This window comes from Schistocerca piceifrons, chromosome 1 (genome assembly GCF_021461385.2).
Source record: "Schistocerca piceifrons isolate TAMUIC-IGC-003096 chromosome 1, iqSchPice1.1, whole genome shotgun sequence".
Taxonomy (NCBI): Eukaryota; Metazoa; Arthropoda; class Insecta; order Orthoptera; family Acrididae; genus Schistocerca; species Schistocerca piceifrons.
In genome coordinates, this window is record NC_060138.1 from 686604322 (window position 1) to 686623906 (window position 19585).

Sequence of the window (19585 nt, forward strand, 5' to 3'; positions counted from 1 at the left end):
TGTGGGTAAAATCTACTCACCGGTATACCAAAGAGTCAGGTATGGCATGCCACAGGACTCTGTACTGGGGCCATTGCTGTTCTCAATATTTGTAAATGATTTTCCAAGCCATTTTTCAACAGCAGATGCAGTATTGTTTGCTGATGACACCAGTCTATTTGTCAAAGATATGAATGAAACTGACTTACTGGAGAGAGTCACAGTAGCCACAGAAGAAGCAAACATGTGGTTTACAAACAACAAATTAATTGAAACTTCCTGGCAGATTAAAACTGTGTGCCAGACCGAGACTCGAACTCGGTACTTTGCCTTTCGCGGGCAACTGCTCTACCAACCGAGCTACCCAAGCACGACTCACGCCCCGTCCTCACAGCTTTACTTCTGCCAATACCTCGCCTCCTACCTTCCAAACTTTGAGTTCGAGTCTCGGTCCGGCACACAGTTTTTATCTGCCAGGAAGTTTCATATCAGCGCACACTCCGCTGCAGAGTGAAAATCTCATTCTGCCAACAAATTAATTGTTAATGACAGAAAAACAGTTTGGATGAAAACAAGCAAAGTAAAATCTGACCTAACTGTAAAACTTGAGCAGTTTAAGATAGAGCACACACAAAATTTTTAGGATAATGGCTAGATGAATATCTAATCTGGGAGAAACACACAGAAATGTTAAACAAAAAATTAAGTCAGCATTGTTATGTTCTTAGAATCCAAAAAAATTCCTGTAGTGTTGATGCAGTGTTATGTTCATACTTTGCACTCATACATAGCATACTAAGATATGGTATCATATATTGGGGGAATACCAGTTTGGCCAAACACTCATTTGTGCTTCAAAAGAGGGCAATAAGGATAATCAGAGGTATGACACACAGAGAATCATGTAAAAAAGTTTTCAAGGCACTACAAATTATGACTCTACTATGTATCTATATTTATGATAGTATATGTTTTATGAAGGCACACCAGGAACATTCTTTGTTAAACAGTCTAGTTCGTAACTACAAAATGAGAAACTAAATTGTATTCATTTATTATTCTAATTTAACATATTATGAATGTTGTTATGCATATTGTTTCATTTTATATGTAATAATATTTTATTTATGGACATATAATTGTAAATCTTTTTATGTCCTATTTTCTATGTAAGGCAATGCATGACAAATCCTATATCATTTTTATAATGATGAGATACAAGAATGCTAAGTAAATAAATAAATCAATATAAATAAATAAATTATCTATCATTATGTTTTGCTGTCAGTGTATGTGATTTGGGTACCATAATGGTATCTTCCCAACAATAATGTGTTTATTTTTGTATATTCTGTATTTTATAGCCTACTTATTATTCTTTTTATATCTGTGTGAAAGAATATAGAAGTTAAAGGCCATCCAGAACAAATTGGATGTTAGAATAAAATTATTCAAATTTGTGGATCAGTTGCAATCTTTAATCCTCTGGGTCACAAAACTTCCATTTTGACACTTTCCACTTTAATTCACTGAGCAGCTCAATTCATCTGTTGTGTGCTGTACATCATTTGGCACTATCCTTAATTGAATTAGTTTCCAATATCTTTTCAATACTGTACATCAAGATACAAGACATTGAGATGTCTGCAAACAAGTAAGGGGAAAGCCGCAAACAGCACACATTTGAAAAAAAAAGAGTCGGGCAATATATTTCCTCTCACATGTATATCATGAAATGGGCATGGTGGGAAAATTGGGAACATTAGAGCTTTTATGGAGTTCTTCCAATAAACCATTTATGAATGGGAGAGGAAAGAGAGGAAATAATAGTGACACCAAAGATACTATCAACAAAGTACAGATGTGGATGTAGTGTTGAAAAATGAAACAAAAAAATGGGACTCTGTTTGGTATTATTTATGTATCTTCCTAGGATATGAGCTTGTGGACAAGAAGTCATATTTATTCTGAGTGACTGTCATAACACAGCTTTTGAAGCTTAATTGTTCCAGTAATTTTAGTTTTTAGAATCTGTTAATGTTAGTCTCAGATAAGAGATCAGATCTTCCTGGGCTTTCCCACAACATATGTCTACTGTTGCAAACTCAATAGTACAAAAGTATGAACACATATTTTCTTGGAAAAAGAAATTCTAGTCAAGATAAAAATTCAGTAAATTAATAAAGAAGAAAATATGGAATATACCTGTTGCAGTAACAAGGAGTGTCCTTACAATATATGAAACCAGAAGAGGGCTTACAGGAAACTTATCTCTTGTAGCATTTAGTAACATCTGAACTGGCACAACAAACTGAAGGCCATATGTGCAGTAAACTCCAAATGCAATTAGAATCTTTACAGACTGAGCAGCACTGAAATAAAATACATGTAACATTAGTTGAAAGTCTTACACATTGTTGGTTCAAATAATGACAACCTCAACTGTATAAAAGAGTGATGAACAACATTACCTGAGGCATGGTATTTTGAGGATGGATAGATTAGCTCGAAGAAATTTTACAGCTGTTGGTTTTGTTATCCATCCCTCTCTCTCTCTCTCTCTGATGCATGTAAGCACACACTCACACAAAGCACTTGCCCACACATCAGCACACATACACTCATAAACATGCATGCACACTTACTCACACACACACACACACACACACACACACACACACACACACACACACACACACACACGTGCGAACGCGCGTGCGCGTGCGCGTGCACGCGGCCACACACACACACACACACACACACACACACACACACATACACACACACACAGAAAGAGAGAGAGAGGGGGGGGGGATGGAGTCATGTACAAACTCTCTGGCTCTTCTGTCAGCAACTGGTTGACAGAATATTTGAGGCTACATGTTGCACATTCAATCAAGCCTCAATAATTCGGTACATTCAATTAAGCCAAAATATTTAAGTATCTTCAGTTAAGTATTTCTCTATATGCCATTATTAACTTCATGCATTTCTCGATGTTAAAAATCTCCTAACCTAGACTTCTACTCATACCAACATTTACGGGATGATGACTGAAGACAAAAAGTGTTGAAAGTTTTCTGTTTTATTTCATTATCTGTCTATCACATGCAACAACAATGAAACCTGATTTACAAATCTAAAACTTCTTATGATTTATGGGAGGCACAAACAAAAAAAGTCTGTAGCATATTTTGAGCACATGAAAGCTTTTAATTTTCTGTTTTATATTTCTGCAATGAATTAGCTTAGCAACCATGTGATGCTGCACAATGGTTGGTCCAGCCACATGGCTGGGAATTCCATGGTGATGCTGTATTGATGAAGGAGACACACCAGCAGTGCCAAAGATGGCGGACTTTGTGAAACACAGTTCGTACAGAAATTAATAGTAGCCAGGTGAATCATGATACCTCAAAAAGAAACATGTACATTACTATTATTTGCATTATGATTCTGATGGTATAATCAGATTTCCAATATCTTTATTAGTTTAAAGTTTACTATCTGATGATAAATTATACAAGTAACACCCAGCAACGAATATCCAAAATGTAAACGCTTCATCCCATTGTGTCAATCGACATGTCTTTAGAAAGCTATTAGTGTGAACCTAAATTGGTATAAATTACAGGCATGTAACTTGAATAGTGCACGAGTTATTTGAGGTCAAAGTGGCCAATTACTATTGATCGCGTCAGGCCATAAGTGCTCCACAGTTACATAAAAAAGCAGTAGCAGCATAAATATATTTATTCATCTATGTCTTTGTTTATATCTGATATATACTATCCATGAAGAAATTGGTTGAATATTTACTGTGTTTTAGAAAGCACAGAGACACTAGGCTACTGGTCTACCTTCTGTTGCTATTCCTTTGATATATGATTATTTAATTTGTTTAGGTATTTAATATAGTGTGTTAGAGTGTGTTTATGGTCCAGTTGTAGGAATATTTATTTAATTTCAAGTTATTTAAATGTAAATCCAGTATCTGGTACGTGTTTCAATATGTGTGTGAGTGCACGTTGGCTTGGAGAGATGGAGGGAGTGCTCTAGCCAATCACAGTGCTCGTTACTAAGAGAGACGTATGGAGGTTTGGGAGGAGAATCATTTCTGGAGAGGAGACAAGGTAGATCTGGGCAGTGCAGCAGTGCAGGAGTATGTCACATGACATGGGAAATGCTGGACGTGACAGCGCCACGGACACTCCGTCATGGCAGAGACTTGGAAGTGTGGAGCGGTTTGTGAGTGGTCGCGACAGATAGGAATACTTTGGAGTGCCCACTTGTGCACTTGTGAGATTTCCGTGGCTTCTACAGTGAAGAGGTAGTGTGCATTTAGAAGTGAGTATCTCACAAGCTGTGTTGTTGTTCATAACTAATCACATGCTGTAGGAATCTATTGTTTCCCTGTTATTCAACTTATACTTTATTTAATTGCTGGACCATTGACACCAGTAAGTGTTTTGCAGAAATATACCGCATTCTCAAAAGTACTTTTCCTATCATACACATCATTTAAACTCATTAAGATGTTACCTGCAGATTTTATTTAATTGCAATCTTTCATTTATAAATTTATTTGTTACATTCATAATTCACAATTGCCAAGTGATGGAAACCTTCGGCCATTTGATTCATGTGTGTATTCTTATCATATACTGTGGACTCAGCAGTATCTGACCTCTAATGCGCCAACTATGTATCCCAGCCCCTAGACAATGAAACCAGCCAAAACTTTTAATATTTCAACATTGAGTCAGAGGGTATGTAGTTGAGGGTCACCACACATCATTTCATCATATTATTTGAAAGCCCAAACTAACCAGATCCCACACTGCTTAGCAAGGATTTTGAGCTTCTTCAGTAAATCTGTCATTGCTTTTCTTTTTTGCTTCTCCAGTTCATTTCAGCGCGTGCTTTTGGCCAGTAAAAAATTGAAGTATAGTTGATCCTTAATGCCAGTATCTGTAGTGGCTTTGACTTTATCATTAAGTAGTTTCACGATCCATTTTACTTTAGCTAATCTAGGGGTAAACCAGCTCTTTGATTTGAGAGTTTTCCACTTGTATTTTGATTTAGCAATTGGATATCTTTTGGATATTTGTGGAAAATTTTCATCACATTTGGCTCTAAGGGTCTCAAACATAGACATGACAGCATCATTTGGTACCAGTTCTTCAGACATCTGATGCAGTCTGTAGAAGCCACTGTAATTTTGAAATCATCTAAACTTTTCTTTGATAACCATACTTCTGAAGAAACAATTCAAATACAAACTGGGGATTCATTGTGTACTTACTGAGTTTTTCCGTATCTTCATGATTACAACACTGTGAGCTGCAAGTATGGGGTCAAACACACTTACTTAATTGGTGGACAACTTATCAAAACAAGATGGCGCCGATAGGAAAGTGTAGTGGCGCTTCTCTCTCGCTAAAGAGGCAAAAAATGAACAGTTCTTCGTGTAGAGAATGTAAAAAGCTTGTGATGAAGGATATTCTGTGTATCAAATGCAACTTCTGGTTACACGAAAAGTGCGTGAAAGTAAATCTAAAGTTCGTCAGCGATGATTTTCCGTGGACATGTCACGGTTGTTTACGTGACGAAACGGCCGATCTTGTAAGTGCAGTTGATACAAAAAACGAAATTATAAAATTACTACGAAGTGACATTGAGGCATTAAAAACCGAACTTTCGACCATCAAGAAAGAAAACGATACATTAATACAAGAAAAGAAGTCCTGTGTGTGTAAAAGCCATCAAACCGAAAAGCAAGAAGATCGCGAAAATACGAGTGACCGATCGTACTTTAACAACAACATTTCAAGTGTTCCCGTTGATGTCTCGATAAACTCAGTAAGCCAAAAACCGGAAGATAAATACACTCCTGGAAATGGAAAAAAGAACACATTGACACCGGTGTGTCAGACCCACCATACTTGCTCCGGACACTGCGAGAGGGCTGTACAAGCAATGATCACACGCACGGCACAGCGGACACACCAGGAACCGCAGTGTTGGCCGTCAAATGGCGCTAGCTGCGCAGTATTTGTGCACCGCCGCCGTCAGTGTCAGCCAGTTTGCCATGGCATACGGAGCTCCATCGCAGTCTTTAACACTGGTAGCATGCCGCGACAGCGTGGACATGAACCGTATGTGCAGTTGACGGACTTTGAGCGAGGGCGTATAGTGGGCATGCGGGAGGCCGGGTGGACGTACTGCCGAATTGCTCAACACGTGGGGCGTGAGGTCTCCACAGTACATCGATGTTGTCGCCAGTGGTCGGCGGAAGGTGCACGTGCCCGTCGACCTGGGACCGGACCGCAGCGACGCACGGATGCACGCCAAGACCGTAGGATCCTACGCAGTGCCGTAGGGGACCGCACCGCCACTTCCCAGCAAATTAGGGACACTGTTGCTCCTGGGGTATCGGGGAGGACCATTCGCAACCGTCTCCATGAAGCTGGGCTACGGTCCCACACACCGTTAGGCCGTCTTCCGCTCACGCCCCAACATCGTGCATCGTGAGCGCCACAATCAGGACTGCATACGACCGAGGCACACAGGGCCAACACCCGGCATCATGGTGTGGGGAGCGATCTCCTACACTGGCCGTACACCACTGGTGATCGTCGAGGGGACACTGAATAGTGCACGGTACATCCAAACCGTCATCGAACCCATCGTTCTACCATTCCTAGACCGGCAAGGGAACTTGCTGTTCCAACAGGACAATGCACGTTCGCATGTATCCCGTGCCACCCAACGTGCTCTAGAAGGTGTAAGTCAACTACCCTGGCCAGCAAGATCTCCGGATCTGTCCCCCATTGAGCATGTATAGGACTGGATGAAGCGTCGTCTCACGCGGTCTGCACGTCCAGCACGAACGCTGGTCCAACTGAGGCGCCAGGTGGAAATGGCATGGCAAGCCGTTCCACAGGACTACATCCAGCATCTCTACGATCGTCTCCATGGGAGAATAGCAGCCTGCATTGCTGCGAAAGGTGGATATACACTGTACTAGTGCCGACATTGTGCATGCTCTGTTGCCTGTGTCTATGTGCCTGTGGTTCTGTCAGTGTGATCATATGATGTATCTGACCCCAGGAATGTGTCAATAAAGTTTCCGCTTCCTGGGACAATGAATTCACGGTGTTCTTATTTCAATTTCCAGGAGTGTATAAATGGAAGGTGGTGACATACAGCGAAAGGAAAAACAAGGCGACAGATACGCAACAAAAGGAAAATGACTTTTTAATAATTGGCGATTCACTGCTGAAGAATATCGCTGTCCCCAATTGCAAGATCGACATACGACCTGCTATTAGAACGCATCAACTCGGTAAACATTTTAAAAATATGGTAAATGCAAGACAAAATACTACAGAACCAGATTATGAAACCAGACATAACTATAATGGGGTGTTTATACATGTTGGAACGAATTCGTTAAGGAGCAGCAGTGAGGAAGAAATGGCAAGCGAAACGAGAAACATGATTCATTCTGCAAGAAATATGTATGCAGGATCTCGTCTGATACTTAGCGGAATCATAAACAGAAGGTCGGTGAGTGAAAAATATATCGCCAAAATAAACTGTGCTCTTAAAGAATAATGTGATCGTCTTGGGGCAATTTTTGTAGACCCAAACAAATTCCTATGTGAAAACTCACTAGCGAAGGATGGCTTGCATTTAAATAGACTGGGGTCTGTAACGTTCAGCAGAATGTTTGCAGATGTCTGCAAAATCATTAGATGCAAGGGAAACTAATACGGCCTGAAGGGGGTGAAAAATCATACACTCCAGCTGGAAAAGAAAAATATAAGCACCATACCAAAAAAGACGAAACTAAAGAATTTGCCCTAGAATACAGCTCACAACATGTAAATCAAGAAAAGAAAAATTACATAAAAGTACTTCATCAAAATATTCAATACTTTGGAAACAAAAAATTAGAAGCAGAAGTACTCCTGAGTGAAGTAAGACCAGACATATTATGCATAAGTGAACATGGACTAACTGAAAGTAAAATACATAATGTGGCAATAAAGGACTACAAACTAGCTAGTTACTTCTGCAGATCTAAATATAAGGGTGGTGGCGTTTGTATATATATTAAAACAGGTACTCTATCAAAGAATGTAAACAGTGAAGCTGCTACATTTCCCATAGCTAGAAAAAAAGACTTTGAAGTTACTGGTATAGTGGCAGAGGATTTTAGAGTGTTTTGTGTGTACAGGTCACCATGTGGCAATATTAGCATCTTTCTAAAAAATATTGCTAGCTTATTGAGAATGAATATGAAGAGAAATCTTATTATATGTGGAGACTTCAACACTTACATGTGAGAAGACACAAAAATAAGACAGGATTTTGAAGAATTGTTAATACAGCATAACATGAAAGTGACAATAACTGCACCAACAAGAGTGACTTCACAAAGTGAGACAATTATTGACAACATAATTACTAATATGTGTAACTATGAGTCACATGTAGTTCAGACAGAAATATCTGATCATCACGGACAACTAATCAACTTTTGCAGAAGTAGTGACACAGTATCAGAACCAAAACAGACAACCAAAGAAATTAGGTTCATCAGTGAATAAAATATCAACATCTTTAGAACAATGTTAAGTAAGGAAACCTGGAATGAAACCCTACAGGCCCAGAGTGTAAATGAAAAATATGATGCATTTATTTCAACAGTTAAGTACCATTTTAATGTAGCATTTCCCAAAGTAAAGAGACAAGAAAGGCAGCAAAATCAAACACAGTGGATTACCAGTGAAATACTAGAACAGCGAAGGAAACTTCAGGACGTGAGACGGATGGGCGAAGCTGAAAAATATAGAATGTTAAAAAAGAAGTATAGAAAAACAATAAGAGAAGCGAAAGCCAGAGCAATTGACACCACTATAGCGAAGTCAAAAAACAAGGCAAAGGCAGCTTGGAATGCAATCAATGCTGAAAGAAAGGAAAAAGAGGGGTCAAACAAAGAAGAAGGTATTAGGTCAATTAAAATAGACAACACAGTGGTCACAGATGGTATGGAAATAGCAATCATACTGAATAATAACTATATCAGTGTAGTAGAAAACTTAAAATTGGAAAGAAATAGTCAAAAACAGAAGGGTATTAAGATACCAAAAAGATCATGCAGTACTATGTTCTTAAGACCAGTCACGGTAGATGAATTGCGGAAAACTATACAGAAACTGAAGTCCAAGAAATCTGCTGGTGATAATGAAATATCAACTCATGTAATAAAGCTGGTATGTGAGGAGATAATAACACCACTGCTGAACATAGCAAACTGTTCTTTCAGAGATGCAATTTTTCCAGAAAAACTGAAGATAACGAAGGTAGTGCCAGTGTACAAGAAAGGGTGTAAGGATGATCCCAACAACTACAGACCAGTTTCACTAATATCAGGTTTCTCAAAAATCCTAGAAATGCTTATGTATACCAGATTAGTTAACTATTTGGACAAACATAACATTCTCATGGCCTCACAACATGGTTTCAGAAAGGGTAAGTCTACAGAATCGGCAATTGTCAGTCTAACAGAATACATTTTACAGTCTTTAGATGAGAAAAAGGTTCTCTCTGCAATGTTTCTGGATCTTTCAAAGGCATTTGACACCATTGACCATGAAATGCTGATACAAAAATTAAGCAACTATGGCATTCGGGGGCAACCAGGTGAATGGATAAAATCATACTTGTGCAACCGCAAGCAGTATGTATCACTAGGAAACTCGTACCAATCAGAAACCAAATCCATCAAATATGGAGTGCCGCAGGGTTCGATAATGGGGCCATTGTTATTTAATGTATTTGTTAATGATATAGGTGTTGAGGAGGAAGAAAGGAAAATATTGTATGCTGATGACATGACAATACTAAATAGTGTCAAAAATATGGAACAGCTTGAGAGAAGAGCATACATATCTGCAAATGTCACAGCTCAATGGCTGTTGGAAAATGAACTGGTTATAAATCTAAAAAAGACTATGTATGCAGTGTTTAAAAACAAGGAAAAGGCTGTAGACATGGATTTAGAGGTTGATGGAACAAGGCTGGAAGAAGCAGAATCTGCTAGATTCTTAGGTATTCTTGTGGATAATGAGCTGAAATGGAAAAAACATATTAATAATGTCTGTAAGAAACTGAGCTCTGTCATATTCTTCATGATGCAGCTATCACAGTATTCACACAAGAACCTTCTGTGTACAGTGTATCATGGACTTTTCGAACCATATTTACAGTATGGAGTGACTGTGTGGGGAAACTCAAACAAACAAGAGACAAAACGAGTGTTCACATTACAAAAAAAAGCAATTAGGACCATTTTAAGAAGAAAGACCTCTGAAACATGCAGAAACTGTTTCAAGAATTTAGGTATCTTAACTTTTTCATTGTTATATATATACAAAACAATAATGTACATCACAAAAGGTAGTGAGGACTGGATTACAAATGCTAGTGTACACACCCACAATACAAGAATGAAGAATGAAGTACGGAAACTTATCATAGTATGTATCTACAATTCCCCTGACTCAGATGATAAAACTTTTTTAGATAATTTAGACAGTGTACTCTGCTACATAACGAAATGGAAACAGTATGTAACTGTAATTGGGGGAGACTTTAATTCAAGCTTTGATGTAACATGTAACAAACCCAGTGTAGATAAGTTACTGAATATGCTAAGGCAGCACAACTTCCATCATGTAAATTCAGAACCAACAAGACTACAAGCGTGCTTGGATATGCTTTTGTCAACTGTGCTCGTGATATGTACTCCACCAAGGTAAAGGAGTTTGTTTTCTCAGACCACTACATACTTGCTGAACTACCTAATTTAAGTGTAACAAATGAAAGACATGGCTACTATACAAGAATGTGTACTTCTCTGCTGTTGCCACAAAATAGATTAGCTAAAACTAACAATAGTCATAAGTATATGGCAATTAAAATATATAACAAATTGTCTAAAAATGGGTCAATCAAGCCTGACAAATTATTTGAAGACAATGTTCATAACTTCTTGTTAACTAATCCATTCTATTCATTAGAAGAATTTTTAGAAATGCCCAATATCAACTTAAATATGTAATTTTTTTTTTTTTTTGTAAAATTAATAGATTAAGTGAACTGACGAAGTCTATTGCATGTAACAATGCTGAATGACTAATAAAGAATCTGAATCTGAATCTGAAGCATACCCCACTGACTGGCAATGCTACAAAAAGGACCCCAGTACTCTGGTATCAGACTACTAAGAAGTCTGCCCAAAAACCTGCAAGATAGTGTACTTCAAAATGACTTTCCAAAGAAACTTAAAGACTATCTCATTGAAAAAGAGTTTTACAGTGTTGTAGAATACTTATGCCATTAAATTTGTATATATTGTTCCTCACTATCAGTGATGTAAAAATGTAAGCTAAAGGTGTAGAAAAATAAGTGGTAAAGAATGTTAATACTTTGACATGTCCTATATTACACGTACATTTACTGTACACAATGTAATCTTACAGGATCAAATAAAATTCAGTTCAGTTCAATTCAAGTTTTGTTGTCAGTTTAGAAAGAGTAGCCTGCATATTTGTAATAGTGAGCTAAGCAATGTAATATTTCCAACTTCCAGTTCTGATATAAAAATTTACAGCTTAAACACACAAATTTTCATGTCTTATCAAACATTATACAAAAATAACTTGAAGCACCTTTGTAATAATGCTAACACTGTAAGTAATGTACACAAACACTTGTATGATTCTGACAAAAACTGTCATAATTTGATATGAAAGCTGTTGAGAGGAAAATTTGTGAAAGTAAAGCTATACCAATCACACTTAAGCAATGTGCATGAAAAAATATAAAGAGAAGATTACTGTAGTGCACAAAAATAAAGTAGCACAGTTCATATTGATTAAAAATATAAGAAGCCTCCAGATGAATGAATGTGTCTGGAGAAGCAACAGTGATGTTTAAAAAGTTTCAGCTGTTACAGACTATGGAGAGTTTATTTATGCATTTAACAATGAACATGTTCTTGACCTTTTAATCTATGCTTTATGAATGAAATGTTGGTTCAAACTGAACATTCAATATTTGAATCTACATGATGACAGGTTTGCTATTGTACATTGATTACCAAATGCTTCTGTTTCTATTATGCTTATTGTATAAGATTAGAGCTATGTTGCAGGGTGATTACCACTAGAAAACAAAATATGCTATGATTTAAGTGGTTTACATAAAGTAATTGGTTATGTTATCCTAATCAGTTATGTTATCTTGAAAACACTTTTAGGAAAATAATTTCATTTATGCCTTTTCGGTTTCTTTCCTCTTCAGTTATGTTTATGCATGTTTGTGGACACATTTGGTAAAATATTTGATGTTAGACTTATTCTTTTACTATTTGCTTTCAGCACTTGAAAAGGACTGCTACGAAAAACTCAATCAATAAAGTTTATTTTGCATTAAGAGTGTAATACATTAACCACAGATAATGTTAAATAACTTTTTATCCCACACAAGCCAAGTTTTTGAGGAGAACATTGTGTTCAATGAGAGAGGATTACTTTTCAGACTACATAGGTAGAATTTGAAAATGATGTGATAATGATGATGTTTTTCATAATGATGCTGTTGGTGATGTGATTCTGATGTTGAAGTTAAGTGTAGGGAACTTAATTCTGTATTGTAGTGTCATGTTAGATTTTATGCATATTTTGGATCTTGTTATAAGAATACTGTGTTTATGATAGCTGAAAGAGAAACATTAAAAATAATACTGAATAATTATTGTAATGATAGGTAACTTGACACAGCAGAATAATAGAATTAGTAGAAGTATTGACTGTGAAGAAATATTTGTAATGTCAGGATGTTGCTGACCATTTGACAACACTAAAAATTAAAACAAGTCTGAGCATATTTGAAAAATAATTAGATGGAATTTTCAAATGCAATGTTTACAGTGTATTAGTCAAAGGATGATTTTGTTTATGACAAAGATGACAGCACTTATTTTCCAACTCAAAATATATTTTTTATATATGCATCCATCTATATACACATAATAGTACCATTATTACTATTTCATCTTTACAATCATATTATTAGGATTCACATAGATATTGATCTTAATTACAATTTTGACAGTGAGCTATTTTTTTCTTTCTTGTAATTTTCTTGCAGGAATTACTTTCTCAGCAAAAATTCATAATTAATTTATTTCTCCCAGAAAATAAAACATCACAAACTAATTAGTGATGTTTCTTGTAGATGACATTACACTCATGTAAAATATGTTATACCAAGCCCAGATGTGAAAAGCACTGACACACTACAGACAAAAATATGATGTACTGCCAAAGACATGGAACTAATTAAGTGAGGAGAAGACAGGTTTTAATGTGACTATGTCTGTACCAATGTTTGCAAAGTGATACCTATTCCTTTTCTTCAAGTGCAAAAGATCATAATTTGCGTGTTCCTAACTGCTGTAAGAAACACTGGTAAATGATGTAAATGTGCAATGAAACATTGTATACCAAATGCAAATAATTTTTGTGAAAAGCTTGTACAAAAAATGTATTTGTATGTAGTATTGTATAATTAGCTTACAAAAAATTTTCTTACATGATTTTCAAATGTCTGTTTGTTTAGGCAGTTGCATTTACAACCATACTTCTTGGCCACAATGCCTACATATTTTAGATGAATTTCACTTTTAGAAAAGCAAGTGTCTCTTTTATTCTCTACCTATTATTGTGGTGTCAGAATTTTGTTCACATGTTCATGCTTACACAGTCATGGTTGAGCAGTTGTAACGAAACTGTTCAATACATATCTTTTCTCATCAAGTACTTGAAAACCCAATAAGCTATAACTTGCACCACAACTACAACTAAAAATTGTATACTTACTCTGATTTTAAGTAAATGTACATTGACATAGAATTAAGCTGATATAAAAGTAACGATATTCTGAGAAACATAATTATTTTTGTATTATGAATTTACTTCACAGTTTTGTCCATTTGTGAAGTCAACAATATGCAGATTTAGTATAATAATCACACTTATTGTTTTCCATAATTGTTCAAAAAGATAAAATCAATAGAAAACATTGTTTATTTTTATTTCACGAGATATTAATCAAACTGTAATTCTCTGCTCCATTATATTGATTATGCTGCAAATGTATCTTTGAAGTGAAACTATTACTCTCTCTGTTCTCCTTCACTTAGGATATATGTTACCTTTTCAGTGCAAGACACTTGGAAGTTAGCAGTTGTTGTCAAGAAGTGTGTTCATTTGTGAAATCTGATAAATATGGAATAAAATACCTTTGAAGAGAACATAATTACGTATTTGCTGTAAATACTAATGGGAAGAAGCCATGTCTTCAAGTACTCAAAGAAAATGATGAATCCAAGAATTTTATTATATTAGAGGGTACATGACAAATCCGTTTATAAGCCTCCATTCTCACTTGAATCTGTTTAAAAAGTATAGCAGTGTTGCATCTAAATGTGGTGAACTACACACTGTCTGTCTAGCAACAGAAACGCCATTTTCAGAACTTAAAACCATTGGAATAACTACATTTAACAGCATTTCAAATGCTTAAGTCTAAAAGTTGAAGCTCTGTACATAAGTCCACAAGTATATGGAGGAAAATAGTTGGCAACCAGTATTCAAGAAGACACATAATCCTTTAAGAATAGTGTACTGCACGAAATTTGAGTGTCAATGTGGATTCCCTTATTCAGATACTATGGTATGTGATGCAATTGCACAGAACGTTTCTGATGTTCGTATACGGGAACAGATTTTGAAACTAGTCAATCCCTCCCTTCAACAAGTGATGGACATATTGGATCGGCAGAACACACTTGACTTTCCTCAGGAATCATTTGAAACTTCGCCACCCATGTGTCAGGTTAACCGGCCCACCGGGCGAGCTGCACGGAACAGTAAACAGTCCTCGGGCCCAGCCGCGCTGCTGCCGCCAGACTCTCAGCCACGTGTACCGCACCGTCAAGCAACTGCAGTGCTCCAATCATGCCCGCGGTGTGCTACTAGACATTCGCGTGAGAATTGCCCCTCATGCCAAGCTATTTGCTTTTACTGTAATAAAAAAGGACATATTCAAAGTGTTTGCCAGAAAAAGCTCAGATTGGAAGCTCAAAACCATTCCAGGCCCTTTGCTGTGTGCCGGAATCGGTATCGAACCAAGGATACTCAGGCTCGCGACACTTCGCCCTTGGAAATTCATATAAAACTTCCTGGCAGATTAAAACTGTGTGCCCGACCGAGACCCGAACTCGGGACCTTTGCCTTTCGCGGGCAAGTGCTCTACCAACTGAGCTACCGAAGCACGACTCACGTCCGGTACTCACAGCTTTACTTCTGCCAGTACCTCGTCTCCTACCTTCCAAACTTTACAGAAGCTCTCCTGCGAAACATGCAGAACTAGCACTCCTGAAAGAAAGGATATTGCGGAGACATGGCTTAGCCACAGCCTGGGGGATGTTTCCAGAATGAGATTTTCACTCTGCAGCGGAGGGTGCACTGATATGAAACTTCCTGGCAGATTAAAACTGTGTGCCCGACCGAGACCCGAACTCGGGACCTTTGCCTTTCGCGGGCAAGTGCTCTACCAACTGAGCTACCGAAGCACGACTCACGTCCGGTACTCACAGCTTTACTTCTGCCAGTACCTCGTCTCCTACCTTCCAAACTTTACAGAAGCTCTCCTGCGAAACATGCAGAACTAGCACTCCTGAAAGAAAGGATATTGCGGAGACATGGCTTAGCCACAGCCTGGGGGATGTTTCCAGAATGAGATTTTCACTCTGCTGCGGAGGGTGCAGAGCGCACCCTCCACTGCAGAGTGAAAATCTCATTCTGGAAACATCCCCCAGGCTGTGGCTAAGCCATGTCTCCGCAATATCCTTTCTTTCAGGAGTGCTAGTTCTGCATGTTTCGCAGGAGAGCTTCTGTAAAGTTTGGAAGGTAGGAGACGAGGTACTGGCAGAAGTAAAGCTGTGAGTACCGGATGTGAGTCGTGCTTCGGTAGCTCAGTTGGTAGAGCACTTGCCCGCGAAAGGCAAAGGTCCCGAGTTCGGGTCTCGGTCGGGCACACAGTTTTAATCTGCCAGGAAGTTTCATATCAGCGCACCCTCCGCTGCAGAGTGAAAATCTCATTCTGGAAACATCCCCCAGGCTGTGGCTAAGCCATGTCTCCGCAATATCCTTTCTTTCAGGAGTGCTAGTTCTGCATGTTTCGCAGGAGAGCTTCTGTAAAGTTTGGAAGGTAGGAGACGAGGTACTGGCAGAAGTAAAGCTGTGAGTACCGGACGTGAGTCGTGCTTCGGTAGCTCAGTTGGTAGAGCACTTGCCCGCGAAAGGCAAAGGTCCCGAGTTCGGGTCACGGTCGGGCACACAGTTTTAATCTGCCAGGAAGTTTCATATCAGCGCACCCTCCGCTGCAGAGTGAAAATCTCATTCTGGAAACATCCCCCAGGCTGTGGCTAAGCCATGTCTCTGCAATATCCTTTCTTTCAGGAGTGCTAGTTCTGCATGTTTCGCAGGAGAGCTTCTGTAAAGTTTGGAAGGTAGGAGACGAGGTACTGGCAGAAGTAAAGCTGTGAGTACCGGACGTGAGTCGTGCTTCGGTAGCTCAGTTGGTAGAGCACTTGCCTGCGAAAGGCAAAGGTCCCGAGTTCGGGTCTCGGTCGGGCACACAGTTTTAATCTGCCAGGAAGTTTCATACCAGCGCACCCTCCGCTGCAGAGTGAAAATCTCATTCTGGAAATTCATATAGTTCATGCCACTCCGCCCAGTGCCACTCTCTCTAACAGTGACTGTGTTCATCCCACAAATAGTGTGCGTCGATGTCGCCAGCACTCCCGTCAAGTCGCAAGTGATTTTGTACCAGTGTCAGTTCACGTTGCACGAGACAGTCACTCTTGTCGTCAGCAGGACAATAAACTTTTTGTGGAATTGGACATTAACGGCAAAGTGATACCATTCCAGCTCGATACCGGGGCTGCAGTTTCACTGATCAATCAAGACACTTACAAACTGCTGGGCACACCTCCGTTGCGTGCCGCAACTATTAAGTTAACTAGCTATTCGGCTCACAAGATCCCTGTGTTAGGACAGTGCAGCCTTCTTGCAACATACAAGGGACAAACAAAACTTGTGTAATTTTCCGTCCTTCGTTCTTCTGCTGCAGTGATCTTGTTTGGTTTCGATTTATTTCAGTTGTTTAACTTGTCTATAGTAAATCAGGTCCTATCAGTGAACCAGACTGTGCCTTCTGACAGTGTTTCTCGACTATGTGAAGAATTTGCAGACATTTTTGCACCGGGCCTCGGTTGTGCTAAGAACTATAAAGCACATTTGGAACTGAAAGTTAACACGCAACCGAAATTTTTCAGAGCGCGCAATGTTCCCCACGCATTGTGTGATGAGGTCGCAAAAACATTACATGATTTGGAATCACAAGGTGTAATTGAGCGTGTGCAGGCTTCTCTCTGGGCATCACCCTTAGTAATTTTGCCAAAACCTTCTGGAAAATTGAGACTTTGTGTGGACTTCAAGGCAACAGTGAATCCACAACTAGTGACTGCAACTTTTCCTTTACCCAACTCGGACGATCTTTTTGACAAACTGTGCCCGGGTAAATATTTTTCGAAGTTGGACCTAGCAGATGCGTACTTGCAAATACCGGTGGACGAAGAATCCCAGCGAGTTTTGGTGGTTAACACCCATCTTGGTTTGTATCGAAAAACGACTGCCAATAGGGTGTGCCTCCGCCCCTGCATTGTTTCAGCAATGTCTACAAACTGTTTGTGGGTCAGTCCCTACTGCAGCAAACTATCTGGACGATATTGTGATCTCCGGAAAGACGGAAGAAGAACATTTAGCCAATCTCAGAACATTATTTCAGGTCTTGCGACAAAATGGTCTTCGCTTGCGGAAGGACAAATGTGTGTTTTTTGCTCGTGACTTACCCTATCTGGGACATGTACTCAATGCCCAAGGCATACATCCCAGTCCGGAGCACATCCGTGCCATACAAGACTTGCCTTCGCTGCAGAATTTGAAGCAGCTACAGAGTGTGCTGGGAAAAATACATTACTATAACAAATATGTTACACAGGCCTCTTCCATTTCAGCTCCGCTTCATCGCTTACACCGTAAAGGTGTTCCGTTCGTCTGGACGACGGAATGTGAACGCGCCTTTTGCCAGTTGAAATCGGCGTTGCTTTTCAATACTTGCCTTACGCCATTCGATCCCCGGAAGCCCCTTTTGTTGATGGTGGATGCATCGGATTTCAGGATCAGCGCTGTGCTTGCGCACAAAGATGGTTCGCACGATCACCCTATTGCATTTGCGCCCAAATTGCTCTCGTCTGCGCAATAACATTTGTTGGCTGTAAAATTACGTTTTCTTGTACCACAAATGAAGTTGTTCCTGGCATTCTGCTCCTCCTAGTGTATCTCCTACGACGGTACGGCATGGCTGTGTGCTGCGTGCTGCTGCCTGCAGTCGACTGATGCAGAAACAGGAAGCGCGCCGAGCGCTCCATTCAGCGACGCCTTATCGCTACGTCACTTCCGCTGATAAAACTTGATTTTTGCCCGACGCGGCCCTAGTAATACTAGGGGCCGCGTCTCTCTGGCTGCCTCGGAAAACGGCTAAGTCCCGCTCAAGGCCACCCGCCTATAAGGCGGCGCACACAGCCATAGAAATTGCTCTCGTCTGCGCAACGAAATTATTCACAGATCGAGAAAGAAGCATTGGCTCTCGTATTTGGTGTTACAAAGTTTCATGATTTCTTGTATGGTCTTCACTTTACCATCATCACAGACCACAAACCTTTGACATCACTTTTTCATCCGGCCAAGCCTGTACCTCCACATACAGTGCAGAAATTCATTCGCTGGTCTATTTTCCTCTCGCAGTGCCACTACGATATCTTGTATCGGTCCACTGCTAAGCACGGAAACGCCGATGCATTGTCTCGTTTGCCTGTTGCTGAGGATAGAGCATTCGATTCCTCCGAACTTGCTTGCATGTTCATTGATTCGGAAACCGATGACGTGGTCGAATCATTTCCAATTGATTTTCGTCGTGTAGCTACAGCCACAGCTGCCGACCCTGTCCTTGCTACCATTCTGCATTTTTTTGCTATGCAATGGCCCTTGTCAAAGTCATGGATCGGGGATCCATGGGTTCACCGATTTTTTGCTCACAAGGAGAGACTTTTTGTACGACGTGGTGTTTTGCTGTTGCATTCTGATAATGATCAGTCCAGGCTCGTGGCCCCATGTTCATTACAGTCCTCTGTCTTACAGCTTCTCCACCAAGGACATTGGGGTATAGTGAGAACGAAACAACTTGCTCATCGGCACTGTACTCGGTTCAAAATCGATGCTGCGATTACAAATATATGCTCTTCTTGCATGGTGTGTGCCGAACAACAATCAGCACCATCGCGGAAATTCTTTGTATGGCCAAAATCCACTTCCCCTTGGCAACGCTTACACATCGATTT

General features: G+C 39.4%; 1 protein-coding gene across 1 annotated transcript in view; it reads right to left on the minus strand.

The window, feature by feature from the left end:
* The window catches only part of LOC124766441 (proton-coupled amino acid transporter-like protein pathetic), a 169738-nt gene that overhangs the window by 44599 nt on the left and 105554 nt on the right, over positions 1 to 19585 (minus strand). Inside the window, exon 6 of the mRNA XM_047249144.1 lies at positions 2185 to 2351. Within this exon, the coding sequence (XP_047105100.1) occupies positions 2185 to 2351 (167 nt within the window). The remainder of the gene's footprint in view (positions 1 to 2184; positions 2352 to 19585) is intronic.